The sequence below is a fragment of the Pipistrellus hanaki genome, assembly GCF_964339955.1.
Source record: "Pipistrellus hanaki genome assembly, chromosome: 4".
NCBI lineage: Eukaryota > Metazoa > Chordata > Mammalia > Chiroptera > Vespertilionidae > Pipistrellus > Pipistrellus hanaki.
Genome location: NC_140506.1, coordinates 91822441 through 91848057, shown reverse-complemented (window position 1 = coordinate 91848057; position 25617 = coordinate 91822441). Strand labels below are relative to the sequence as shown.

General features: G+C 59.9%; 3 protein-coding genes and 1 long non-coding RNA gene across 14 annotated transcripts; 1 reads left to right on the top strand and 3 right to left on the bottom strand.

Annotated features, from left to right (window-relative positions):
* Positions 1-567: 567 nt before the first annotated feature.
* Positions 568-2701, bottom strand: UQCC4 (ubiquinol-cytochrome c reductase complex assembly factor 4). The gene is made up of 2 exons (XM_084882584.1): positions 2594-2701; positions 568-2512 (listed from the first exon to the last, which is right to left on the bottom strand). Exons 1-2 carry the CDS (start codon positions 2623-2625, stop codon positions 2137-2139), a joined length of 408 nt encoding a protein of 135 aa, XP_084738710.1. The 5' UTR covers positions 2626-2701; the 3' UTR covers positions 568-2136.
* LOC311621981 lies at positions 568-25558 on the bottom strand. The gene is made up of 2 exons (XR_014794918.1): positions 24989-25558; positions 568-1561 (listed from the first exon to the last, which is right to left on the bottom strand). It is a non-coding gene; the product is annotated as an uncharacterized lncRNA (long non-coding RNA).
* CCDC154 (coiled-coil domain containing 154) lies at positions 9239-24941 on the bottom strand. 11 transcript variants are annotated; one of them, XM_084880763.1, is made up of 18 exons: positions 24442-24941; positions 23651-23861; positions 23375-23564; positions 23110-23156; positions 22488-22583; positions 21908-22031; positions 19877-19978; positions 19674-19802; positions 19466-19590; positions 18765-19110; positions 17768-17887; positions 17607-17683; positions 17111-17228; positions 16720-16806; positions 16261-16490; positions 11415-11499; positions 10866-10950; positions 9239-9706 (listed from the first exon to the last, which is right to left on the bottom strand). In XM_084880763.1, exons 1-17 carry the CDS (start codon positions 24683-24685, stop codon positions 10870-10872), a joined length of 2412 nt encoding a protein of 803 aa, XP_084736889.1. In that variant the 5' UTR covers positions 24686-24941; the 3' UTR covers positions 9239-9706; positions 10866-10869. The 11 variants fall into 11 exon arrangements, 7 of the variants coding, with proteins under 7 accessions (XP_084736889.1, XP_084736887.1, XP_084736891.1 ...); XR_014794778.1 differs by lacking the exon at positions 11415-11499; XM_084880761.1 differs by having other exon boundaries at positions 9239-10950.
* PERCC1 (proline and glutamate rich with coiled coil 1) lies at positions 14331-15821 on the top strand. The gene has a single exon (XM_084880768.1). The coding sequence runs from the start codon at positions 14372-14374 to the stop codon at positions 15221-15223; it is 852 nt and encodes a 283-aa protein (XP_084736894.1). The 5' UTR covers positions 14331-14371; the 3' UTR covers positions 15224-15821.
* Positions 25559-25617: the final 59 nt, after the last annotated feature.

Sequence of the window (25617 nt, the reverse complement as noted above, 5' to 3'; positions counted from 1 at the left end):
AAGAGGATTTTGCCGAAACTGGTTTGGCTCAGTGGACAGAGTGTTGGCCTGCGGACTGAAGAGTCCCAGGTTCCATTCTGGTCAAGGGCATGTACCTTGGTTGCGGGCACATCCCTGGTAGGGGGTGTGCAGGAGGCAGCTGGTCGATGTCTTTCTCTCATCGATGTTTCTAACTCTCCTCTCTCTCCCTCTCTGTAAAAAATCAATAAAATATATTTAAAAAAAAAAAAAAAAAAAAAAGCCAAGTGCCAGGGCGAGGGGCAGATGGGGGTGGAAACAGCTGCCGGCTGCTTCCAGATTTTGTTGTCATTAATCCTTACCCCAGGATATTTTTCCATTGACTTTTAGAGAGAGTGGAAAGAAGGGGGGAGACAAACACATCGATGAGAGAGAAACAAGGATTGGTTGCCTCCTGCACGCACGATGGCCAGGGCTGAGGCTCAACCCTGCAACTGAGGTACGTGTCCTTGACCAAAATCAAACCCGGGTCCTTCAGTCTGAGGGCTGATGCTCTCTCTATCCACTGAGCCAAAACTAGGACTCTCAATCTTTAAAAAAAAAAAAAAAAAAAAAGCACCCACTGCCCTGGCCAGTGTGGTTCAGCAGGTTGGAGTGCCATCCTGTAACCCAAAAGGTTGAGGGCTCAATTCCTGGTCAGGGCACATAACTAGGGTTGTGGGTTCAATCCCCAGTTAGGATACATACAAGAGGCAACTGGTCAATGTTTCTCTCTCTCCCCCTTCTTCTGTCTAAAATCAATAAACAGCCGAGACCGGTTTGGCTCAATGGATAGAGCGTTGGCTTGGGGACTGAAGGGTCCCGGGTTCGATTCCGGTCAAGGGCATGTACCTTGGTTGCGGGCAAATCCCCAGTAGGGGGTGTGCAAGAGGCAGCTGATCAATGACTCTCTCTCATCGATGTTTCTAACTATCTCTCCTTTCCTCTCTCTACAAAATCAATAAAATATATTAAAAAAAATAAAAAATAAAAAAAATAAAATCAATAAACATATCCTCAGGTGAGGATTACAATGACAGAAAAAAAGCACATATTTGTATTGGTCCCACCTCCCTGACAAGCATAATTTACCAAGGTGCACCAGACACTTAGAGAACTTGAGCAAAGGCCTTGTGAGAAGCCAATATACTGTCATGCAGCCAGTGTCTTTAAACATTCTGCAATTAACTTCAGCAGCATATACTAGTACATGCCAAGGTAAAACCTTTCACTAAAAACTTATGTAAATAAAATCTTCTTTTTATGCATCTTGTATTTCAGAATTAAGGATTCCTAAGTGGTACTTGAAAAACATAATTTAGATACCCAAAATATTATAATTTGTCAAAAGAAAAATTAATCAGTTTTATTCAGAAAGTTGTTGCCTTGATTAAAAAAAAAAAAAAAAGAAGAAAGAAAAAAGAAAAACCCACAAAGGAGCCCCGCCAGTGTGGCTCAGTAGTTGAGCTTCCACCCATGAGCCAAGAGGTCAACAGGATTGAGATCAAGGCACATGCCAGTATATGGCTGGATCCCCAGTGCAGGAGGCAGCCAATCCATGATTCTCTCTCTCATCATTGATGCTTCTCTCTCTCTCCCTCTCTCTTCTTCTCTCTAAAATCAATTTAAAAAGAAGGAATTGAAAAAGGACTAAAAGGCTCCCTTTGTTTAATGAGATGCAAAAAGGGCGGGGGTTGGCTTAAATCCACATTAGCTAACTAAAGTTTATAATCAATTTGTTAGTTTGTATAACATAATTTATACATACCACAGCACATTATAACATAAAAAACTTAACTCTTCTGAATTATTCTGTCTCAGAAAGCAAAAGACCCGCAAACTAGACTACAATGGATTACAAGTGTCACCAGACTTGCTTTGGAAACATGTTGAAAATCACAAATCCAAAACCTTTTATATGGATCTAGAAAAAAGTCTTTTGTGCATATTCGTTGGGCATCAAAGTAACAGGCAAAGAATTGGGTCCAGTTTGCTGACATTCTGCTCTCTCCTTCCACGTGCGCCATCCAATTCCTTCTGTCTGGGGACACACATATCCACGACAGAAACTATCAAATGCGATGTCAAAACTAAGGGCCGTTGCCAGGCCACTCGCTGCCTGCCCCCGCGGGCGCCCCTTTAAGTTCTCGCTCCATAGGCAGCTGGAGGTCCAGGCTCCTCAGAAGGATCGCTGTGCTCCGGCTCCTCTTCTTCCAATACCTGTTTCAACCAGTGGTCCGTGCTGGTCTCCTCCCTAACGAAGCACCAAATGAGCAGAATCATGAGGGACAGGCTTATGGGCAGCACCCTCCACCAGGGTCGCTGCCCCTCCTTTCCCAGGGAATGCTCCACCGTCCAGTGGGTCGGGTTGGCTTTGCTGGTGGAAAACTGAATGGGGCGGTCAGGGTCGTCCTCTTCCTCGCCCTTGGCTGCGGACCGGGCCTGATCCCGGCCACCGGACGGCGAATGCAGGCTTCGGGAAGCCCAGCGCACGAGCCTAAGCGCCCGGACAGCCCTGGGGGCGGGGAGAAGAGAGCAGTGAGCTTGCCGCACGCTGTGCCCGTCCCCCGCCCCGCCAAGACCGCACAGAACTCACCCCGCCGCCGGCGCACACAGGACACTGCTCATTGCGACCTCAGCTCGGCAAGCGGCTCTGCGTCGCGCGCCGCGCGCGTCACTTCCGTCGCGCGAAACCGGAAACCAGACGCAGTCCCAGGTCTCCGCTCACGACTACAGAACGTGGGACCACTAGCGCAACGGAAGTGACGCAAGTCTCTCGGCGGCCTCTTCCGTCGCAGGTCGGTCTCGACAAGCCACGAGGGCATGCTGGGAAATGTAGTTCTCTACCGGCCCGAAGAGGAGCTAGTCTGCGGCTAGCTAACCTGCGATGTTGGGATTGAGGCCAGCCGACGGAGCAGGGTACTGGCGTCTTATTCCGACAAACTGGCCTCAGAGCGGGTTGCCCAGCGTGCAGGACCGCCCGAGATTGGCGCCCTGAGCCTACATCCCTCGCGCTGTGCTGGCGCAGTCCCTGGACGCCTCTTCGTAGCCTTGCGACGCCCCAGTTTGCCCTCCTTGTGGGACTTGGAGTCACCGGAGTCATCTTGTTCCCTTTTAGAGTTCCCCACTAGGATCGAGTTCCGTGAGCACATAGCCTGCCCACCGGTTCCCCCCTGGCAGTGAGCACCCCTGTGCCCTGGGACCTCAGGCATCTAAACCCAAAGGTGCTCAGGTCCCCGGCCAGCCAAGCCGTTCTGCAGGACAAGCCTTGCCCAAGCGCAATGCTCGCCCTGCCGCAGGCCATGATTCCCTCACCCTACGCAGCAGGGCACACCCAGAGCTCTCAGGGAAAGCCATCTTGCACATGGACACATCTGCCTCTCCAGCCCAATGGAATCACGTGTGCACAGGATGGCACTAATCCTCTGAGGCTGCAGTGTGCTCCCGTGAACCTGGGGTCAGGCTGGGAGGGTGTCCTGCGGGTGTCCCAGGGCTTCTGCTCTACTTGGTACCCCAGTTGGTTTCTTGGGAAAGCTGCTGGAGTATTCTGACCCTCTAGGCAAACTGGCCCTGGCTCTGTCTGAGTCATTCAGTCTAAAGACCACATAGGGAAGTACAAGCCTCATCACAGACTCTATGGGGATGTGTGTGTGTTGGGGGGAGGTATGAAGGGGGTAACTTAGTGACAAAAATCAGGTCACCATGAGCTGTCTCTCTAGTTCAGCATCTTTGCCCTGGAGTGCCCTTCACCTGCACCTTCTTTCTGGCAGAAGCACCAGACTCAGGACCAGTTTTGCACCCTCAGGAACTCTCCAGACCTTAAAGCAAGGGTGGCAGGCTAGAGGTGTTGTGATCTCAGCAACATCTGGGAATGTTCCCCACAAAACAGACCCAGGAAGCCTGGCTCCAGATGCTTGGCCCAGCTCAGCTCCCAACCTAGGAGTTCAAAGTTGCTGTGTCAACAGAGGCATCTGTGTACCCAGATCCTCCTCATTGGACTCCATCCACCATTTCCACCCCAGAACCCCACCCAGAATCTCTGCCAAACCAAGTGGCCCACGGGGAATCCCAGGAGCACTCACTGTGGGTGGTAGGAGGAGAGGGCAGGGAGTGGGAGGATGGGCCAGAATCTCTCTGGAGGAGGAGGAGATCAAAGAGCCCTGGAGGTAGGCTCTGTAGCGCAATGGATAGCGCATTGGACTTCAAAGAGCCCTGGAATTAGGTGTGGAGTTGTTGATTAGGCTGATGAGCCACCTGGTTGGAATGCTTTAGCCCAGTGGTCGGCAAACTCATTAGTCAACAGAGCCAAATATTAACAGTACAACGACTGAAATTTCTTTTGAGAGCCGAAAACCGACTTCTGCGCGTGGGCCACAAAGTTTCAATCGTACCGTTCGTGGTATTTTGTGGAAGAGCCACACTCAAGGGGCCAAAGAGCCGCATGTGGCTCGCGAGCCGCAGTTTGCCGACAACTGCTTTAGGGCATCAGGGCAGAAGTTGCTCTGGGACTGCAGAGTAGGGGCACAGCTGGGAGGCTAGGACACGGGCTCACGCTTCACTCTGAGGGGCCAGTAAGCCAGTCTAAGTCTCCATGACTGCCCTGGATGGATAAAGGAAGGAAGACACCTTGCATGGGCGACTGAACCCCTCCAGCTTCTGTTTCATCAGCTGTAAAATGTCACGCCTCCTTAGCAGGCTGCTGCTAGGACTACTTCTGGGATGCCCTTGGTGGACCCCATGAGAGCTGTTATGATTAATAACCGGGCAGCATAGAAATATCCTATCCTGAGGCAGTGGAGGGCACTCTTACTGCCACTGGGTTCCTGGGGCACTCTGAGGCCAGGGTCTGGGATGAACATGACAAAGAATGAGCAAACCAGCAGCGCACTCAGAGGTCCCAGATCTGTCTCTTGCTTCAACGGTGTTTGGACAGAACAGACCCAGGGACGCCCTTCTTCCAGCCTCTGGCCACTCTCCTGGGTCTCATCCAGTCACCACCCGCAGAACCACCTCCAGGACCAGCCAACACACCGTTGTTTTCTACCTTCACTCCTTATTGCCGAACAACCATGAGCTCCCAAATTCGTCAGAATTATTCCACCCAGGTGGAGGCTGCAGGCAACCGCCTGGCCAGTCTGCCTCTGAGGATCGCCCACACCTGCCTCTCTCTGGGTTTCTGTTTCGACCGTGATGATGTGGCTCTGCAGGGTGTGGGCCACTTACACAGTTGGAGACAAAGCAATGAAGGCTCTAAGCTAGGGGTGTCGAACTCAATCAGAGAAGGGGCCAAAATCTAAAATCCAGCCTAAATCGCAGGCCGAATGGTTTACTGAACAGTCATAAACTGACAATGTCATAAACTGACAGCGGAGTGCAGTGATGACAGCGCGGTGCGGGCCACATTGCAAGGCCTGGCGGGCTGGATTTGGCCCGCAGGCCTTGTGTTTGACACATGTGCTCTAAGCATTTTAAAGTTGCAAAGCAAGCGTGGTGGCTGCAGAATCCTTCCCAGGATGACTGGGGCAAAACGCAGGACGCCATGGAAGCCGCCCCAGCCTTGGAGAAGAGCCTGAGCAGGCCCTTTTGGAGCTGCATGCCCTGACTTCTACCCGTGCAGACCCTCAGCTCTGTGACTTCCCGGAGAACCACTTCCTGGATGAGGAGGTGAAAGCGATCAAGAAGACGGGCGACCACATTACTAACCTCCGCAGACTGCCGCCCCCCAGGCTGGGCTGGGCGAGTACCTCTTCCACAGGCTCACCCTCAGGCAGGACGAGGAGCCTTTGGAGCCCAGAGGCCTTTCAGAGGCTCCCCCGCATCCCCTGGTGTCTGGCTTTTACCTGAGTCTCTTCCTGAAACTACTAGCCATTCTTTTAACCGCCCTGGAGCCCTCTCCCATACATTGGACCAAATGAAACAATAAAGCTTTTGCAGCCAAAAAAAAAAGAAAAAAGAATGAGCAAACCCAAGTGTCTAAATGACCCGTCCTTCGTCCCAAGCTCCTGCTGCCACTTGGTCTCTGTCGTGGGGAAAAGCCCAATGCAAAGAACATAGCTTTGTGGAGTCTGAAGAGGATGGCAGCCCTGGCCTCCACGGGTGCCTGGTGCTCGGTGGGTCTCCTGTTGGACATAAACTGTCAGAGGACATCAGCAGGAGGCCAGGCCGCTCCCTGACTGTGGTGGATCCACACGAAACACACCCTTTTGCAATCACCTCTGAACACAAGGACACAGCCCAAACCCCAAAGAGCACCAAACGCCCTGTTCTGGCTGCAGGAGGAAGGCTGTCCTTTACCAGCCATTTGGGAGTCTTGCCTCTTCTGTCCTCCTTTTGATAAGATATATTAAGACTAGAGGCCTGATGCACGAAATTTGTGCAAGAGTAGGTCTTCCTTCCTCCGGCTGCTCTCTCCGGCTTCCCTCTGGCTCCCTGGACCTGGGCTTCCCACACAGCCCGGCTTCGTCCTGAAGTTCGTCCAGAAGGATGTCCGGTCTAATTAGCATATTACACTTTTATTATTATAGATGCTGTACCAGGGTGCTGGGTGGAGGTGGGGGAAGAAATGGGGACATCTGTAATAGTGTCAAAAATAAAGTAGCCCTAACTGATTTGGCTCAGTCAATAGAGCATTAGCCTGCAGACTGAAGTCATGGGTTTGATTCTGGTCAAGGGCACATGCCTGGGTTATGGGCTTGATCCCCAGTAGGGGGCATGCAGGAGGCAGCCAATCAATGATTCTCTCTCATCATTGATGTTTCTATCTCTCATTTCCTCTCCTTTTCTGTCTGAAATCAATACATATATTAAATAACTAAATAAAAGTAAAAACTTAAATAAGATAGGCAGTAGTGGGCTGAATGGTGTCCCTTGCAAATTCACATCCACCCAGAACCTTAGCACGTGGCCTTATTTGGAAACAGGGTCTTTGCAGGTGTAATTTATTAAAATGAGGTCGTCTGGGATAGGGCAAGCCCTAAACCCAATGACTGGTGTCCTTCTAAGAAGAGGAGACAGTTGAGGGGGGGGGACTGTAAGAGATCAACCGAAGGACTTGTATGCATGCATATAAACATAACCAATGGACACAAGACACGGGCGGGGGCAGGTGAAGCCATATGTTGGGGGGATAGGGGAGGCTGGGGGGAAGTCAAGGGGGGAAAAAAGGAGACATATGTACTACTATTTGTAATGCTTCAAACAGTAAAAAAAAATAATAATAAAAATAATAAGTAAAAAGAAAATTCAAAAGAAGAAGGAGAAGAAACAAGACACAGCACACAGGGAGGGGAGGACATGTAAAGAGCCGGAAGCCAAGGGACGCCAGCATCGCCAGCGGCACCAGAAGCTCAGAGAAAGGCCGGAAGGCCTCTCCCCTGGGGCCTTCAAAGGGAGTGTCCCTGCTCACACCGTGGTTTGGGGTTTCTGGTCCCCAGAACGGTGAGAGACAACTGTTCTGTTGCTTTATGTCATTCGGCTGGTGGTCCTGTGTTAGGGCAGCCCCAGGAGCCTGAGACAGGCACCCATTCAGAGAGGCGCCTGCTTCCTGACAGAGCAGAGCCTCACCCAGCGCCGGCCCGAACCCACAGCCCTTCCTAATGCCCTTCTACCGAGACATCCGTGGCCCGCTGCACACTCTCCTGGCGGCACGGAGCATAAACTCCCCTTGTTCCTCCACAGGTGTGTTCCCGGGGGAGGGCAGTGGCAGCCCCAACTACTGTGGTGTACTTGACCCTTCGGTGCAGCGGGGCCCACAGTGGGCAAAGCCACAACCAGATGCACTGAGGGCCTCCTGTGTCTCTGGGCCCTTCCCCCACTCCCACCCTCCAGCCCCCCTGCCCTGGCCCCAGCAAGCCCAGCCGAGCACTGGGTGGCAGGTACCTGGTACTGCCAGCCCTGCCTGCTCCTGGTCACGGTCCCCTCCCCTCCTCCCGGGGACATAAGCTAACACCTCAGCCTTCATTATCTCAAAGCACACAGAGGAACCTCCCAGGAGGCCTAATGCCCCACTAATGGGCAGGAGGGCTGCAGCCCTCGTGTGCCGGTGCCGGGAGTAACTCCTCGCAGCGCCACTTGAGAGCTGACATGCTGGAGCTATTGATTTTCCCGGGGAAGATCGATATGGGGTGCGCGGAGACGGGCAGGTCCCCCGCCTTTGGAAGGGCAGAGCCTTTCTCCTGGGGACCGAGGCCTGACAACAGGTGGGGGCTGGTGGGGACAGGATGGCACAGACCTGGCAAGGCCCAGCGCCGCCCCACACGGAGGCTGGCTGGGAGCAGATGCGGGGACATATGCTTGGGCTCCGGGCCTGGCAGCCTGAGCGCGTGTTCCCCAGCCCCACTCCAGGGGCCCCGTGGGCGGCCGGGGGCTTGGGATGCCCATGCCACTTGGCCTGGCTGGCCACCCAACATGGGCTGGGCATGTGTAGGAAACTGTGTCTCTCTGCCAATCCAGGGCCCTTCAGAGCGCTGTACCCCAACCCAGCCTCACCATAATGACAGCCAGAGTCCACCTGCCAGACCCCTGGGTCCATCATGCACCTGGCTCAGGGGCGAGGAAGGGGATACTTCTTTGACACCAACTGAGACCCCAGATCTGCTTCTTAAATCCTCTCCTACCTGCCCCCACTCTTAGACCCTCAGGCACCGCCTTGTGGCTCCGTCAACGATTGCTGGCACTGGTACGGTGGTCCCCCTGCCCTGGCCTCTGGCCTCGGGCCTCTCCTGTCCCGATGTCCTGCCCACGCGCACTGTCCAGGCTCCTCATCCCAAACCCCTCTGTGCTCTGGTCCCCTGCCCCACTCCAGAAGTCTGTGTCTTAGACCGGGTTCCCTCCCTGGTCTCTGCCAGCGGAGAAAAGCTCTGGGGTGATGCCGGCAGAGAACGGGGTCCGGCTGTCTGTCCACAGCATTCCCATGGCTGGTGCGAGCGGACACCTCCTCCCCGGGCCGCTTACGGGACCCAAAGCCCCTGCCCTGACTCCTCTGGGCGGGGCCTGAGCCAGAGGCCAGATGGGCACGGAGCCCCGTGGGGGCGGTGCAGCCACTCGGAGGAAGGAGCAGGCTCAGGCAGATCACCATGGGCCTCCTCCCCACGAGAGCCCCGACCTCAGATCCGGTTCATGGCAGGGAGCTGAGCGGCTGGGCTCCCCCGGGGCTGGGAGGAAGGTCCAGGCTCGCAGCGGGGCCATGAGGTCCTGCGGCCGCCCAGCCGCTCTGTCCAGCCGGGAGTTCCCTTTTGCTGCTGAAACAAAGGAGCACCAGCCAAGCTTATGACCGGGCCCCGGGAATGGGTTTCCCTGGCCGGAAAGCAAGGTCTGCAGGGCTGCGCTGCGGAGGATCCAGCGGAGAAGCAGTTTCTTTCTGTTTTCTTTTTAAAAAAATATATTATATTGATTTTTTTACAGAGAGGAAGGGAGAGGGATAAAGAGCTAGAAACATTGATGAGAGAGAACCATCGACCAGCTGCCTCCTGCATACCCCCTACTGGGGATGTGCCTGCAACCAAGGTACATGCCCTTGACCGGAATCAAACCTGGGACCCTTCAGTCCACAGGCCGATGCTCTATCCACTGAGCCAAACCGGTTTTGGCTCTTTTCGCTTTCCATTCTAGAGGCCGCGCCATTCCTTGGCCCATTGCAACCTTCTGCCTTCAAAGCCAGCAGTGACTGCTTCTGCGGTCACCTCTCCTCCTCTCACGCCGGCCCCCTGGCCTCCTTTCATAGGGACCCAGGATCATCTCCTAGTCACGGTCCTTCCCTCAGCCACCTCTGCAGGGTCCCTTTGCCCGGTGAGGTGCCAGGGCCGAAGTCGCTGGGGCTTTGGGGCCCTCGTTCAGTCGACTACAGGGTGCCAGCTCCTCGAGGGCTGGGCCTTTGCAGGCTGTCCCGTCTGCAGGACCCCTTTCCTGCAGTTCAGCCAGATGAGCTCCTGCTCCCATCAGCACCCCGAAAACCACCTCCTCTGGCCATTAGGGGGGGCCTTCTTGAGGGCAGGGCTGCACCTCACCTTCCTCAGTGCCCCCAGCACCCAGCCCAGGCCTGGCCCGGAGGAGGCCGGAGGCCAGAAGCACGGGCTGACAGTGGTCTTTCCTGACCAGCAGCAGGGGGCACTGTGGCCACAGCCTGGGCAGCTGCTGGAGTGTGGCCTGAGGGCAGCCATTTTCAACCTTTTCCATTTCATGGCACACGCAAACGAATTACAAAAAGTCTGCAGCACACCAAAAAATACACTTCTGGCCCATCCGACAAAATACCCGCTTCACACCGGGCGGCTGTTGTGTTGGCTGTTGCCATCTTTTTACTTGACAACCAGGGGTCAGTGCTCCTGACTATCAGGTATTTTGCATGTTTTAAAAATTCTCGTGTCATGGACAGTGTGCTACGGGGCACACCGGGTGAAAACGCTGCCCTGGGATCCAGGGCAGGTCACAGCGGGGAGCTCCCTGGGCCAGCAGGAGGCAGAGCAGGACCCAGCAGCCCAGGCACCACTGGGACCCCAACCAAGGCCTCCTGCCGATCCTGCTGGGCAGTGTGGGTCCGGGAGCCTGGGGCAGGGCCTCCTCACAGGCAGGGCCTGCACAACAGTGTCATCAGAGCACGGAGTCTCGGAGAGCCGTGGCTAAGACTGGGTCAGCCTCCAGGGGACTGAGGCACAAGCATGGACTGGCCCATGCAGCAGATCCTAGCCAGACACCCCACCCGAGGCGTGGCTTCGCCCCGGCATGCTGAAGGTGCGGGGTGTCCTTAGGGAGGCCCGGCCTGTCACACATCCCTCCTTTCTCCCCGAAGCCTCTCCCTGGGCCTGCGGTGGCCCTGCCTCCCACCCTCCCTTGTCCTTCCCCAGGCAAACAACAGCCACAGCTTCGAAGACCCACTCATGGCAGATCACCAACTTGGCCTGGGCAGGTCCTGTTCCTGGGGTGGCACTGCATGCCTACACGTGACCCTCCAGATGCCTGGAAAATGACAGGCAGCTGTCAGCAGGGCAGACCCGCCCCTCCACCCCTATTTGCAGGAAAGTCCTGGCTATCACTGCTGGGATGGCGTCATCGCCTCCTGGAGGGAGTGGAGCCTGGAGCTTAAGGGCAAGGACCCAGGGAGGAGTGGGGTGGCATCTGACACCCTCCCATCCCGATGGATGGGTGGCCCCCACTTCAGGGAGGGAGATCATGGGGCCCAGGGGCAGGACACACGCCAAGCTGGGAGGGGGCTGCTGTCCTGTCCTCAGAACCTGGACCACAGCGGTGGCGGCTTTGGGAGCCACAGTGGATGGGACTCTGGGGTCTCTCAGCCAGCAATGCAGGGGCTGGCCCAGGGCAGCAAGGCTCTCAGCAGTGGCCACAATGAGGGGGGGCATGGCCACATATAGAGGGCCCTTACTGGGCTGAGTAGTGTACCCGAAACTCAAGTCCACCCGGACCTCAGGACGTGGCCTGATGTGGAAGTCGGGTCTTTGCATATTTGACCAGTGAAGAGGCGTTCGGGCTGGAGTGGTGGTGGCGCCCCTGTAAGCAGAGGGAGACATGGACACAGGCACTGGCCTGGGGATAGCCGAGTGACCCAGGAATGCCACGGGTCCTGGCCAGTGACTCCGGAGCCCAGGAGAGAGGTGATGTGGGACTGACTTCCCGACCAGAGCCTGTGGAAGGAGCAGCTCGAAGGCCCTGGGATTTTAAATTTATTTTAGAGAGAGGGGACGGGAGAAAGGTCGATTTGATGTTCCCCTTATTTATGCATTGCTGGGCTGTTTTTCTGTTTGTTAATCCTCACGCGAGGATATTTTTCCATTGATTTTTAGAGAGGGAGGGGTGGTGGTGGGGGGAGGCACACACACAGAGAAACATTTATGTGAGAGAGACATATGGGTTGCAGGGATTGAGCCTGCAGTCGAGATACGTGCCCTTGACTGGAATCGAACCCAGGATGCTTCAGTCCTTGGGCTGACGCCTTATCCACTGGGCCAAACCAGCCGGGGCAGCTGATTCTTATATGTGCCCTGACCAGGGATCGAACCTGAAATCTTGGGGTATTGGGACGATGCTCTGACCAACTGAGCTACCCCGCTATGGTCTGAAGAGACTCTGGGTTTAGATGCTTGGCCTGCAGACTGGGAGAATCCCTCTCTGCTGTCCTCAGCCCTGCTTGTGGTGCTGGTTACGTGGCTCAGGACATTTGTGCAGCACCACGGAGCAGAGGGGCGGGGTCACTGGAGGACGGGAGGTTGGCGGGTGTGTGTGTGTGTGTGTGTGTGTGTGTGTGACAGATCCTCTGGGGTCCGGCTCCTGGCTGTAACACATTAGGAAGGTGTAGCAAGTACACTCTCCAGGCAAGCTCCACAGGCTGGGAGGAGGTACCCGCCCCCCCCCCCCCCCCCCCCACACACACACACAGGGGAAGGTGTGGGAGCCAAAAAAAGCAGAGAAGGGAGGTGCCATCTCAGCCCGGACCCTGGGAGGAAGGCCTGGGGCGGAGGGGCAGGGGTTCCGTTGCAGCTCTGGGCGGGTGTGCGGTGGCGGGAGAGGGTGAGCAGGGGCTCCAGGGGCCCCGCCTGCAGGAGCCCCCCACCTGGGAGGGTGGCGGTCCCGGCCTTCCTCCTCGGCCTGCTCAGGTGCGCTGCTGGCCCAGCCCCGCTCGCCCAGAGCGCTGCACAAGCAGGATGTCCTCTAGAGAAGGCTACTCCAGAAGTCAAAATAGCATGAAATTTAATTTTCCGCCTATTTGACAAGGCCTGGTGGGGGCCCCAATCAGCAGCGGAGATAAGGGTCCTCGGCCGGGTGTGAGCCAGCTGGGCGCGCAGCAAACACTCTACGGTCCCCGGGCAGGCCGAGGCTCCCCCTCGCTGGGCCCTGGTTGCTGGGCGCTAAAGCAAACGGATTCTATTTGCCCAGTCTGCGATGACAATGCAGTCCCCAAATATTTGCCAGCCTGGCCGGCAGCAGAGCCGGCTATAAATGCTTGAGCCCAGGTGGAGGCGGGCCTGCCCAGCGGAGTCGCAGGCCTCGCAGGTAAGAGCAGCGCCAGGCGGCGGGCGGGAGGCTGTGGGGTCTCCCTCCCGGGGAGGCTGTGGGCCGTTCTGACCAGGCAGCCTTCGGGGACCACCTGCCCACCGGGAGGGTCCCCAGCAGGGCTGCGCAGGGCCAGGCCATCTAGGCTGGGGCACGGGGGCAGAGGGCACTGTCCCAGCTCCCCCTGAGCAGCCGCCCCACAGCTGGGGCCACGGGATGCCCCCACGAAAGGGAAGAGGGACCCAGAACTAAAGGAGATCGGGAGCTCGGCACGGCCAGCGGCTGCAGGGAGGAGGCAGGCCCGGGCTCCTCAGGCCCGCCCGACTCCCGGTGATGCCTGCGGACTCACCGGCCCCTGGGCGGTGTGCTCTGACAATCCAGGAGCCCCTTCTCCCCTCCTCCCCCGCCCCCCACACATCATCTTCCCCTTCTTCCTTCCTTCTCTCCTGGTTCACTCATCAGCTTCCCAACTGCAGGGGGCAGGCCCCACCGCTCCCTGGGTGGGGGCGGGGGCTTTGGCATTCAGAACCAGCCCCGGCCCCCTGCTTGGCTGCAGGTCAAGGGGAGAGCCAGAGGCACCCGACAGTCTCCTCCTCAAATCCCCGCCCCATCCGCCCAAGCCTCAGCCGAGAGAGGCCCACCGGCCTTTTCTGCCTCCTGCGGACCTGCCACATCGCGGAGGAGTCTCCAGACGGGGACAAATGGAGGCCTGGCGTTGTGACTGCTCTTATAGAGTTAGAGGGGACGGCAGGAACGGGGATGGGAAAGCCCCGAGGAGGCCAAGCCCAGATCCTGGCTCCGTGTGGGCATCTCAGGGAGAGTGGGGTGCTCCCGACCTAACATGCCTGTGAGGGGCAAAGGGGTCCCTTGACCAGCACCTGGGCTGACACCACCTCCGTGATCCATAGCAACCCCAGGATCCATAGCAACCCCATCCTGGGGCAAGGGCTCTGCTCTCCGAGGCCCCAAACCCTCTCTTATCCCAGCCCCTGGGCGCCTGCTGCCCACCTCCCCTGCTTCTCTCTTCTGAGACTTCTCTCCCCAAGTCCGCTGTTCCATGGCACCACCCTGCCATCGACCCCCACCCGCTGACTGCCCTTCAGGACGCGCTGCTCACAGGACTTGACCGTCCACAGGCCGCTGCTGCTCTAACCCCCTTGGCCTGCACTCTGCTCCTGCCATGCTGCTGCCATGGTGCCCCCGACGCCCCTCCCCCAAATCTCACCACTGCTGAGCTCAGCACCCTCCCCAAGAGCGAGTGGCCATAGTGCCCTGTCCACCAGGGGCTGCAGGCCCTGACTGGTAACCTGGCCCCCCCCCCCCCGCAGGCGGCTGCTGCCCCCGAGGCCCCAGAAGCTCCAACGTGGAAGACATGGCCACAGGCGTGATCCAGCCTCTCTGTGACTTCCAGCTGCCCCTGCCCTCCCTCTGGCCCTTCCTGCCCCCAGACCCGGAACCCCCGGACACTTCGGAGGAGGAGGAGGAGGAGGAGGAAGAGGAGGAGGAGGAGGAGGAGGAGGTGGTAGGGGAGGAAGACGAAGAGGACCTGGAGGGGGACGGGCCAGGGGCCCACAGCCCAGCCCCCCACAGCTCAGGGTGGGCCACAGTCGCCCGGGAAGAGGCCTCTCCAGGTCCCAGCAGCCCCGAGATGCCCCTGCAGCTGCTGCGGTTCTCTGAGCTCATCAGCGGCGACATCCAGAGGTACTTCGGCCGAAAGGACGGGGGGCAGGACCCAGACGCCTGTGAGGTCTACGCCGACGGCCACTCGGCCAGCAGCTCGGCCAGGGAGCTTCACTGCGCGGACCTGGTGCCCCTGGCCCAGGGAGGGTCCCCCAGCGATGACAGGGCGGCCGAGCCTGGGGCCCACTCCCCCAGGGGCCCCGAGGGGTGGGGGCGCGAGACCGGCCCCGGCGGAGAGAGGGCGCAGCCGCTGGGGCCGCTGGCCGAGCTGTTCGACTACGGGCTGCGGCAGTTCTCGGCGCCCCGGGCGTCGGCCAGCCAGCGGCTGCGGCTGGAGCAGAAGTACGGCCACATCAGACCCATGACGCAGAGGAAGCTGCCCCCCTCCTTCTGGAAGGAGCCGGCGCCCAGCCCCCTGGGCCTGCTGCACCCCGGGACTCCCGACTTCAGTGACCTGCTGGCGAGCTGGTCGGTGGACACGGGCCCCGAGCTGCCGGGCAGGGGCGCCCAGGCCCTGGAGGGCGTGCAGCTGGCCGAGGCCTAGCGGCTGTGGCAGCAGGGGTCTGGAGTCCCCTTACGGCTGTCCTGGGGGACACTGCGGGGCCCTCGAAGATGGGAGGCCACCAGGAGGACACACCAGTTCAGGTGGGGACTTTCCAGGCCCAGGAAGAGGGTCAGGGACCATCTGGGGACCTGGCGCTGCCACCACCAGAGGCCACTAGGGCAGGAATGGCAGGGGCTGAAGGCCCGGTACGGACCCGGCCATCCTGGCCTTCAGCCCTCGGAGCTCTGCCCACGGGGAGGGAGGACAGGACAGCAGCTGTGGCCACGCTGAGGCTGTGGGCTCAGGGGTCTAGACACTGTGCCCTACCAGCCCGGCCCCCGAAACTCCCAGGAAAACCCTCCACTGCCAGCCACTGGCCGGTCCCAGGGGCCCCTCCTCAAGCCCCGAAGCAGGTGGCAGGGCCAGCTGCCCCATGAGCCACGTTTCCTCGGAGAGGCGGAGGAGGGCGCTGCTGAGGGCACCGACAGACACTGTCTGCTCCCTCGATGAGGCGGGAAGAGCCGCTTCTCTGCTGGGCAGGCACCTGGCAGGTGTGCGGGCCCGGCTGACAGGCTCAGATCCCGAGGCTGGGATGACTGTGGGGGCACCGACCCGAGTGGCTGTGGCTGCCCGTCTGCTGTGCCTCTGGGGAAGGCCCGGAAGACGGCGGGGCTGAGCTCCGCTGGGCTCCGGCAGGAGCAGGGCATCCTGGGAGTCCGGGGATGGACAGGCTTCAAGGATGGAGCCTCCTGGTCACTCCCACCGCCTGGGCCTCCCGAGCCCCTGGAGGGAATGCCAGCGCTGACAGATACAGGAGTGGCATGTTTATTTCTGGGAAAGGGGCAGGTCTGGGCGCTGGTGGGCAGGCTCCTGGCCAAGGGACCACTTCAAGACCGTCCGCGGCCTCCGCCTGGCGACCTGCTTCATGAGGACCGCCTTCCACTGCAGCCACCTGCCCGGAGACATGGCTCAGGCCCCACGGCCCTCGGGCCTCCCCCGCCCGGAGCCCGGACCCGGAGGCAGCTCCCGCGGCTCACCTCATGGCCTGATACACGCCCCAGCGGTTCACGGAGACCACCTGGCCAGAGGCCATGTCCTTGACGAACTGCCCTCTCCCCAGGGACTTGAGCACCTTCCTGCTGTCCAGCGGCAGGGCCCGCGGGCCCTCCTCGCTCCTCGGTGCCCCCAGGCACTCCTTCCGTATGGCCATCTCCTCCTTGCGCTGCGGACAGAGGCAGGGGCGGCCCGGCGGAGCTGAGGGATGGGGCTGAGGGGAGATGCAGGCAGGATTATCTTCCTCTGGGCAAACCAGGGCCTTATCTGCCTGGAAACGGTGCTCAGGCCAGACATGCAGACAGACGGACAGATGGCAGGGGAGACTGCAGACAGAGGGCGGGCAGGCTGGGAGGGGCCGGGGGACTGGGATCGGGCTCTGCACAGAAAGCAGCCCACCCTCCTGGCCTGGGACCCCGGGGCCGGCCCAGGGCGCTTCTCACCGACTTGATTTGCGAATTAAACTTGAGGTTCTGGATGGTCTTGTTGTCCTGGATGCTGTTTTCCAATTTCATTATTTGGTTCTGAAACTAAATACTACCCCCCATTGGTGGACATGGAAGCACCCCGCCCCCACCCTCCCAGAGCGGGAACTGACCCCTGGAGGGGGTCTGGGGCACCGCAGGGGGGTGCTGAGGAGGGACCCAGCCCGGGCCCAGGGTGCTCCTTTCACCGTGAGTGCTGATGCCCCCCCCCGCGCCCCCCGCGTTTGGGGCTCCAACAGGCGCCTCCACTGGGAACTCCCAAAGTCTAAGAACCTGTGACCTCCCTGAGGACCCTCCACAGGGGCGCCCCCCTCTTCTTAGCGGGACGGCACGGGGCCCGAGAGGGTACCGCGGCCAGCTTGCCCTGGATCTCGGCGATCTTCCGCCCGGAGTTGCCCTCCCTGAGCAGCTGCACGGAGGACAGCAGAGCAGCCAGCTTCTGCCGCACGGCCTCAACCTCGACCTCCCTGTGGGTACGGGAGGCCAAGGCTGCCGGGCTCCGGGGCGGGGAGCGCTCTAGGGTGAGGGGCAGGGTGAGGAGAGGGAGGGTACCCTGGGCAGAGGAAGGGGCGCTCTGCTCTGCCACGCCCCTCTGGTGGGGGTTGGAGTGACAGAGGGAAGGATTCGGGGATCCGTGCAGACTATCCCCAAGCCAGGGCTGGGAGGGGTTAGGGTGCTGCGGTGCTGGGCGCTCAGGCAGGAGCACCCGAGAGAAGGCTTGTGGGTGCAGCAGGCGGTTCTGAGACAGCTGAGCCCTCCCGGCCACTCCCTGGCGGCCAGCCGGTGGCGTTCACGCCCTCCCGGGGGGCGGGCCTGCCGGACGAGCTCTGGGAGCTGGGCCTCACCTGGCCTTGCCCTCAGCGGAGATCTTGAGGTCGGAGTCACTCTTGTGCAGGACGCACCTGTCAGAGACAGCTTCTATCTGAAACGGAGCAGAGGCTGGGGTGGGCTGGCCACTAAGGGCGGGCACCGCAGGGGAGAGGGGGGCGGCCCCAGCCTCACCCACCTGCCGCGGCAGGCTGTCCACCGTCTCCCGCACCTCCCGCAGGTAAGCCTGGGCCTCCTTGTGACACCAGGCCAGGCCCTCCAGGGATCTCCGCTCGGCATCTTCCCACTCGTTCTTTGCCTAGGACACAGACAGCCGGTGAGGCCGGAGCGTGGACAGGGAGGGTGGGCAGACAGACTGGGCACGCCCCTGACTCTGAGCTCATGCACACCGGCCTCGCCCAGTCCGGCCAGGCCAGCCAGCACCCTCAGCCCTTCCCACCTCTGCTGCCCACGGGGAGTCAGCGGGGATAGGGACGGAGAGAAAGGCAGTCTTCCCACACTGCAGGGGAGGAGGCGCAGGGCGGGCCGGGGGTGTACGTGTGCGCTCACAGCGGTGCCTCCGTGTCACCCCGAGGGGCAGCCGCCCAGTGCCCAGCACGGACAGACGGTAAACAGCTGTGGCCCATCGTGTGGCGGAGGAGTACTCCGCCCCCAGAAGGACGAAATGCTACCACACGGATGGACTTAAAAAGCCATCTCAGTGAGGGAAGCCGGCCGCAGGCCACAGTGTGTGATTCCACGCCAGCGATGTGTCCAGAAAGGCGCATCCACAGACAGGAAGCAGAGGGTGGGGGCGAGGGGGGGGGGAGTGGCTGCTAATGAGGGCAGAGCCTTCTAAGAGCGATTGTGGTGGTGATTGTCCTACGCTGACTATATGAAACACACTGAATTATACACTTTAAAGGGGGGGATTGTTCGGTGTGTGGGTTAACCTTCAAGAAGAGAAAAAAAAACCAGGGGCAGATGCCATGCTGGCCCCTCCGCGGAGCCCTCTGGGGCCTCTGGACGGACGTCTCAGCAGCTGGCCCTGGGCTGCCTGCCCCAGCAGGAGGTCTCGGCCTTACAGGCAGTCACCGGGCACTCTTGGGACCTGCCAGTCAGGCCTCCACCCTCGGGGAGCCAGAGGGGCGCCAGGACCCCGGCCGGCTAGGCTGCCTTTCCCCCGGCAGCCTCACCTCACACAGCTTCTGGGTCAGCGTCTGTTCCTGCAGGTCCAGCCTCCAGCTCAGGGCCAGGAAGTGGTCCTTCAGGTCGCCCACCTGTCTGACCAGCTCAGCCACGGACGCCTCCAGGGCCTGCCTCTTCTCCTGGAGCTGTGGGAGGTGGGGCCCGGTGTGGGTGCTGGGAGGCAGGGGATCCCACGAGGAGACCGGACCCAGCGCCTCAGCCCTCACCAGCTCCAGGGCGCTCTGCGTCTCCTGCTGCGCTTGCTCGCTGGCCAGCTGCATGGCTTCCATTTTCTCCTGAAAGTAGGCAGCCAGCTCCCCAGCCTGGTTTTCCTCCAAGTGGCCCTTGGTGTCCCTGGGGGTGGGTGCCACTGAGAGAGACTGTCCCTCAGCTGAGGCTGGCCCGCCCCTCAGAGCTGGGCCAGGGACGGGAGCCTGGCTGCAGGCTCCAGAACCTTCCAAGAAGCTCACTGGAGCAGAGGATGGGAGTGCCATCACAGGGGCCACCAGGACAGGGCTGCGTCCATTGCTGCCACCCTGAGTCCCGTGAGGGGCAGGCTGAGGGTGCGTGGCTACTCTGCCAGCCACTCATCTGGGCCTGACACTGGGATCAGGAAGCTGGGGTCCAGGGATTGAGGCCACTTCCACCCACCCAGCCTGACCCCCCTACCCCCCACGTTTTCTGCCCACTGCCCCGTTTGGGTACCCACCGGCCCTTCTGCTCGGCCAGCAGGACGCGGTTCAGCGACATCTGGTTCTGGCGCACAAACCTGGTCAGCTGGACCACGGCCCTGTCCAGGCCCCGGCACTGCTCCAGGAGGTAGCACTCCTCCTGCTGTAGTGCCGAGGTGGCCTGAGACCTGTGCCCCGCCAGGCGCCCCCTCTCCGCCCCGCCTGTGCCCAGCCCGAGCTGCCCACCTTGCACTGCCCCCGCAGGGCCCGCAGGCGCTCCTCGGCCAGCTGCTGGAGCTGCCGCCACCTGCCTTCCAGCTCCCCCCGCAGGCTGCTCTCCACCTTCAGCCGTGTGTTCTCCGAGGCCTTCATCCTCTGCGAGAGACCCATCCGCTGCCATGAGCCGGGGGCGGGGCCACGGCGGAGCCCCCCCAGCCGCCAGCTCCCACCTTCTCCAGGCCCAGGAAGCTCTTCTGCAGGAAGCCGCACAGCTTGGCCTCCCTCTTGAGGAAGCGAAGGCTCATCTCCTCCCCCAGCTTGGTCACCTGGGCCTGTGGAGGGAGCACATGGGCACCGAGCTGCCACCGTGCTGGGCGCCCTCTTCCACACTGCCCCCCACCCACCATGCCACCTCAGACTTATTTTCTTGCCCAACTGTCTCCATCAGGGGGGCCCTGGGTCCTGGGTCCCTGGTTGTCCCTGAGCCTAGCGGGGTTGGGCCTGCCACCCCCTCCACAGGAAAAGAGGCCAGGGTCCCCTGTCCTCCCGGAGGGCCAGCACAGCGCCGAGGGGTCTGCAGGCCAAGCTCAGGCAGGTCTAGGACACCCTGGGTGCCCACAGGAATGACGATCGGAAGAAGGCACAGCAGCTACCACCAAACCACACCCAGAGCTGGGAGGGAGCCTTAGGAAGAGAGGTCAAGTGCATGTGCTGGTGTGCCCCAGCCCTGGCCAGCTTCGCTGCCTGTGCGGGGTGGCCAGGAGCAGGGCTGGGCAAAGGATCTGTAAAGAGCCAGGGAGTAGATGTTTTGGGTTTATGAACAACATAAACCTGAAGGGCAGGGTCCGTGCACAGCTCCTCAGCACTGTGGTTCCAGCGCAGAAGCAGCTGTGGACAATAGTAAACGAATGGGGGTGGCTGTCTGCCGATAAAACTTTATTGACAAAACCAGGTATGGGCCATAGCTTGCAGACCCGGGCCCTGGAGTGGGCTTAGGGAAGAGGCGGGCATCCCACCAGGTGGAGGTGCCTGTCGTGTGGGGAGTCCCCAGGCCCAATGCCACAGGAGCTCCTGGCCAGCGGGCAGCAAGCAGCCTGTGGAGGGAACCGAGCGGGAGGGAAACGCTACGGAAGCTGAGCAGCCGAGCTATGTGGGCGGCAGCTGGGGCCGCCCTGGTGTGTGGCGCAGTCCCCGGTCTCTATTTGCAGAGTTGAAGAGGCTGCCCCGTCCCCTGACCCACCTCCGAGCCCCCGCCCCCACCCCACCCGTGGCCCTCCCGCAGGAGGGGAACTGGGGGTGCGTCTTCGGGAGGGTAACCTCTGCTCTGCCTGAGGGGAGCCCCGAGGTTGAAAATGGCTGAGGAAGGGGCTTCAGGCTTTGGGGTTCTGTTTCTTGGTTTGGGTGCTGGCTGCACAGGAAGGGGAGGAGGAGCGGTGGCTGATATGGTGCTGATGACACTTGCTGTAATGAAGGTGCAGCCCCATCTGCAGCCACTGCCTCCTGTGGTCGCTGAGCATTTGAAATTTGGTTCACGTGATGGAGGCACCGAGTTTTAAATTGTCTAGAATGGTAACTAATTTCGCCCTAGATCAGGGGTCCTCAAACTTTTTAAAGTGGGGGCCAGATCACGGTCCCTCAGAGAGCTGGAGGGCCGGACTATATGAACTACTAATTCCTACTGTAACACCTCGGCTGCGCTCACTGCCCAAAAAACCTGGCGGGCCGGATCAGACTCCTCTGCGGGCCCCATGTGGCCCGCGGGCCGTAGTTTGAAGACCCTGCCCTAGATGGTTTGACTCAGTGGATAGAGAGTCAGCCTGCGGACTGAAGGGTCCGAGGTTCAATTCCGGTCAAGGGCATGTACCCCAGCTGCAGGCTCCTGGCCCCGGAAGGGGACATGTGGGAGGCAAGTGTGTCTCTCTCACATCAGTGTTTCCCTCTCCCTCTCCCTCCCCACCTCTCCTTCTCCTTTCCACTCTCTGTAAAAATCAATGGGAAAAAATATCCTTGCGTGAGGATATAAAAAAAAAAAGTTAGCTAATTTCAATACACAGGGCCACCTGTGGCTAGTGGCCACTGCATTCCACAGCACAGGCCTCGGGGCCACCCTCCAAGTCTGACCACGTGGAGGGATCTAAAACGATAGCTGGAGGAGGGAGAACCTGTGCGGGGAAGGGCACAGGCTGGGCTGGGAGTGGGGAGGGTCCTCCAGAAGGACCTTCTCTCTGGCCGCCCAGCTGCCCGCCCGCCCTGCCTGGTACCTGCAGCCTGGCCACCTCCTGGTCCACCCTTTGGCTGGCCTCCTCCTGGCTCTTCTGCAGGGCACTGCAGGCCACCTCCCGGTTCTGCTCCTCCTGTTCCAGCTTCCTGGCCAACTTGGTTAACCTGGGGACACGGGCCAAAGGTCACAGCAGCCCGGCCAGCCAGAGGGGCGAGCTGGGGAGCCACAGGGAGGCTGGCACTGGGGGCCCTTCTCAGGCCAAAGCTGCTCTGGGGGCCCTAGGCTGACCTAAGGCCCTCGGAGCAGGAGGTGCATAGCTCGCCTGAGTGAACACAAAGAGGGGGCAAGACGCTGGTGTCTCTACCCTCCCTTACCCCCTCCTCCCCCCCGCGTGGTGAGAGCTGGGCCCTGGTTGGGACCAATGGGAAAGGAGATGATTGGAGCCCCAAGTTCAAGTCCCTTTTTCCCCACAGAAGATCCACAAGGTGTCTGAGGCTCCCTGTCAACCGCAGCTTGGCACCGAGGGTACGTGAACACCTGCCCTGCCTCGGTGACACCCACATGGCCACACACAGCATGTCCAGAACCAGCCCCTGGGGCGGGAGGCGAGAGGTGCCCACCTGAGGTTGGCCTCCTGCTTGGTGCCCTTCCGCTCAGAGTCCTGGAGTTCCTGCTTCCTCCTGATCTGGGTCAGGGCCTCCCGGACCTCCACCAACCTGGCACACAAGAGCCGCTTCTGCCTGGGGCCTGTCCAGCTACCCTCCTGGCGGCCAGGAGAAGCCCAGAGCAGGCTGGGCAGCCTTCAGGGGCTGGGAGCTTAGCCAAGGGCCCCAGCAGCAAGCCTCCCACCCCTTTGCCAGGCCTCTAGGGGAGCACCGAGGTTGAAAACACACAAACCCAGACCGTTTGAGTTCTGCCATGGGGCAAGACAACTAATTGGGAAAACAAAACCCCGTGGCTGATGCTCTAAGGCAGGGGTCTTCAAACTACGGCCCGCAGGCCACATGCAGCCCCCAGGGGAGTCTGATCCTGCCTGCCAGGTTTTTTGGGCAGTGAGCGCAGCCAAGGTGTTACAGTAGGGATTAGTAGATTAATAGTCCGGCCCTCCAGCTCTCTGAGGGACCGTGATCTGGCCCCCACTTTAAAAAGTTTGAGGACCCCTGCTAAGGGGTCCGGCACCAGCCACTGCTCTCCCCAACCCCTTCCCTCCTGCTGAGTCCTGCACCACAAGCGCGGGGATACCTCTTGTCCAGGACCTGCATCTTGTTCTGGTTCTGGGGGCTGGGGAACTGCAAGGAGGAGGGTGTGGGCTGAGTGCAGGCCTGGGCGCTCGCAGCCAGACCAGCACAGACACAGCCTATGGGATTCTCTGGGCTCCCAGCCGGGGCAGCAGTGATGAGCGGGGCTCAGGGTCCAGGAAGCAGCTGCCCAACACCTGGGAATGGGGGAGCCTGGCCTGTGCGGGGAGCAGGGAGGTGAGCTGCCTCCCAGCCGGCGGGTGTCTCACCTCCAGGGCCTCCTTCTCAGGGCCCCATACTGCCTGGTGTAACTCCTGCTTCAGCTTCTTCAGCTCCGAGTCTTGCAGCTGCACGATGACCTGCACCTGGCGCAGCTCTTGTAGCAGGCTCAATGTGGCACGCTCGTAGTAGTCCTTGTGTCTCCGCAGGGACACCACCTCGGCCTGCAGGTCGGCCACCCTGGCCAGGATGAGGAGCAGGCCGAGTTGGCACACATGCCTTGGGGCTGATGTGTGGCTCTCCTGCTCCGCCCCCACGGGGCTCACCATTGCTCCAGGTGCTCCCAGCGCTTGGGGGTGTCCTGCTCTGGGACGGAAGTGGTGGACTCCAGGCAGCTGGGCTCATACCTCTCTGAGATCTCCTCCAGACTCAGGAGCTCCAGCCCTTCCTCCAGGAGGAGCCCCAGGTCCTCCAGGGTGGTAGTGCTTAGCTGAGAGGGGGGCGAAGCCCCGGACGAGGAGTTGCAATCAGCCAGCTCTGCAAGAAGGTACCTCCAAGCTTGCCACTTGGCCTTCTGGACTGACAAGGTGTGCTGGTTCCTAGATGGAGCTTAGGGCAACAGGGGCCCAGAATCAGTGCAACTGTCACGGAGTTTGCCTGGCCAGCTCACTGGGGCTCCTTCTGCTGAGTCGCACAGCCCAGCCCAGCCAGAAAGGGCTCAGCTCTCATTGCTCACTAGGAAGCTCGGACTCAGAGGTGCACTCCCTGCCTGAGGACACAGCACTGGGCAGCCGAAGTGGAACGATGTCCTGCCTGGCCAGGCCAGAGGGAGCTACCTGGAGATCACACCCCTATGCAGGCTCCTCCCTGGTCTACCCTCCTGGCTCTGCCCCAGTTGGCACCTGGTTCACTTGACCCAGCTTCATCAGCAGCCACTGCTTTTGGCTTTGGCCACTGCCGAGAGGCCCTGGCTTAGCACCCTGTGGCCACCCAGAGCTGGAACCAGGGTGGTTGCAGGGGGAGAAGGGGAGTGGCTGGGGGAGGCAGGGAAGTCAGCCCTGGGCCTTGGGGGACCACGTGGGCTGTGAAGGGATGAGCTCCAGTCCTAATATCTCACCTCCTTCCAAGACTGCACCAAGGAAGGCAGGGCAGCGAGGGCTCTTCTGGAACCTTCTTGTCCTCACCAGAACGTCGCGATTTTCAGGCCCAACTGCCAATGGAACCTGAGCCATCAACTCTCCTGTTCCCGCAAGGCCTCCCAACTGCCTGTTTCTGGAAGGATCCATGGTGGTATAGATGTCAGGGCAGGAGACCTCTCTGGTCTGGGCAGGAGCCATGCAAGGAGCAACTGCTGGCTCCATGGTCGTTAAAGCAGAGCAGGAAGGCTGGGACCCGACGGACTGAACACAGCCAGTCCTGCAGCCAAGAAAACAGACCCTGACGGGCTATCAAAGGGATCAGGGTGTTGGCATATGTGTGGGCTACACCAGGACATTAACTTTCTTAGCAGCCACAGTAAGTAGCCAGGTGGAGCCTGGCTGGCATGGCTCAGTGGCTGAGCATCTATCTATGAACCAGGTTACGGTTCAATTCCCGGTCAGGGCACAAGCCCGGGTTGTGGGCTCAATCCCCAGTAGGAGGCGTGCAGGAGGCAACCGAGCAACAATTCTCTCTCATCATTGATGTTTCTCTCTCTCTCCCTCTCCCTTCCTCTCTGAAATCAACAAAAAGGCTTTGTTGTTGTTGCTAAGAAAGATAGTTTTAAAATGCAAGTAGCAGGGTACTGCCTTTGATTCAAATATTTTAAGTTCTTGTTTTCTGAAACTGAGTGCTTGCTGTGCCTGAATATGGAAGAATAACTTTTATACTTTTCCCACCCAACACGTGATTGGCTTTGCAGAAAATAAAGTTTAAAAAAATACAAAATTCATTAAAAAGAGAAAGTAGCCAGGTGGAGTGAACGTCAATAATTTTATGTAACCCAGTTCACCTAAAATACCATCTCAACATGTACTCCACACAAAGTGCGCGAAATGCTGCCCTGGCTTTCTCCACTCCGAGTCTGAAGGTTGGTGAAGGTTACGTCTCAGTTCAGGCCACTGCAGCCGGCGCCTTTAGCCCCTCGCCCTACCCATGTCCCCTGGACCTGCCACTGAGCCTGGCTGGGGGATCCCCCGTGACAAGAAGCTTCAGTCAACTTCTCCTCCAGGGGGAGCCACACCACAGGCCTCGTGGCCACCCTGTAGCTGCCCCAGGAACAACACTGCTCAGACCTTCGAATGAGGATGCGTGG